Source organism: Alosa pseudoharengus, unplaced genomic scaffold, assembly GCF_046254945.1.
Source record: "Alosa pseudoharengus isolate Yale_2024_CS ecotype anadromous, Long Island Sound unplaced genomic scaffold, YU_APseudo_1.1 YU_APseudo_1.1_scf_22, whole genome shotgun sequence".
Classification (NCBI taxonomy): Eukaryota; Metazoa; Chordata; class Actinopteri; order Clupeiformes; family Clupeidae; genus Alosa; species Alosa pseudoharengus.
In genome coordinates this window covers 1,994,276-1,995,419 of record NW_027468680.1, presented here as the reverse complement: position 1 = coordinate 1,995,419, position 1,144 = coordinate 1,994,276, and the positions used below count along the sequence as shown (strand labels likewise).

At 46.7% G+C, this 1,144-nt stretch overlaps 1 protein-coding gene across 1 annotated transcript in view; it reads right to left on the bottom strand.

Annotated features, from left to right (window-relative positions):
- Positions 1-281: 281 nt before the first annotated feature.
- gtpbp4 (GTP binding protein 4) overlaps positions 282-1,144 on the bottom strand; it is a 22,459-nt gene continuing 21,596 nt past the window's right edge. Inside the window, exon 17 of the mRNA XM_076300193.1 lies at positions 282-781. Coding sequence (XP_076156308.1) covers positions 629-781 — 153 coding nt within the window. The 3' untranslated portion in view covers positions 282-628. The remainder of the gene's footprint in view (positions 782-1,144) is intronic.

Below are 1,144 nucleotides of genomic sequence, written 5' to 3'. Positions count from 1 at the left end.
TGCTGTACGTGTTTAACTCTGTTCAGTAACACACACACACACACACTTGCTCTGTTCAGTAACACACACACACACACACTTGCTCTGTTCAGTAATGCACACACACACACAAACACTTGCTCTGTTCAGTAACACACACACACACACACACACACAAACACTTGCTCTGTTCAGTAACACACACACACACCCTTGCTCTGTTTAAACACTTAAATGTTCAATTGATGTTCCTTTTGAAAGATCACAATTACAATATTTGAAACAACCAAACAGCCCATGGCTACCATATATATAAATGCATTTATTAGACACAGACAGGATGGGATTAATTAATCCACAGAGAACAGCGAACACCATCGTATAAATGCATTCATTAGACACATCTGGATTACCTCACACACACACACCCTGCTTATACTGTGGGTGTTTAGGTATGTGTGTGTATAGTCATCTTTTGTCTGTCAATATTAATTGTGTGTGTGTGTGTGTGTGTATAGTCATCTTTTATCTGTCAATATTAATTGTGTGTGTGTGTGTGTTTATCGCCGGCTGGTGCTGCCACTCTTCCTCTTGCCGGCGAGCAGGTGTTTGGGCTTGAGGCTGAAGATGTGTGTGTGTGTGTGTGTGTTTATCGCCGGCTGGTGCTGCCACTCTTCCTCTTGCCGGCGAGCAGGTGTTTGGGCTTGAGGCTGAAGATGTGGCGGTCGGACTCGCCCTTGCGGCCGTCCTGGTTCATGCCCTTCTGAGAGCTCTTCATCATCAGCTTCGTCTTCTTCACCATCTGGGGAGAGACACACACGTCAGGGGAGGGCTCTGTGTGTGTGTGTGTGTGTGTTACTGGTTAGCGCTTCAGACTTGTAACCGGAGGGTTGGTGGTTTGAACCCCGACTAGTAGGCACAGCTGAAGTGCCCCTGAGCAAGGCACCTAACCCCTCACTGCTCCCCGAGCGCCGCTGTTGTTGCAGGCAGCTCACTGCGCCGGGATTAGTGTGTGCTTCACCTCACTGTGTGCTGTGTGTTTCACTAATTCACGGATTGGGATAAATGCAGAGACCAAATTTCCCTCACGGGATCAAAAGAGTATAAACAGCGGGGAAAATAAGTATTGAACACGTCAACATTTTTTTCAGTAAGTATACTTCCA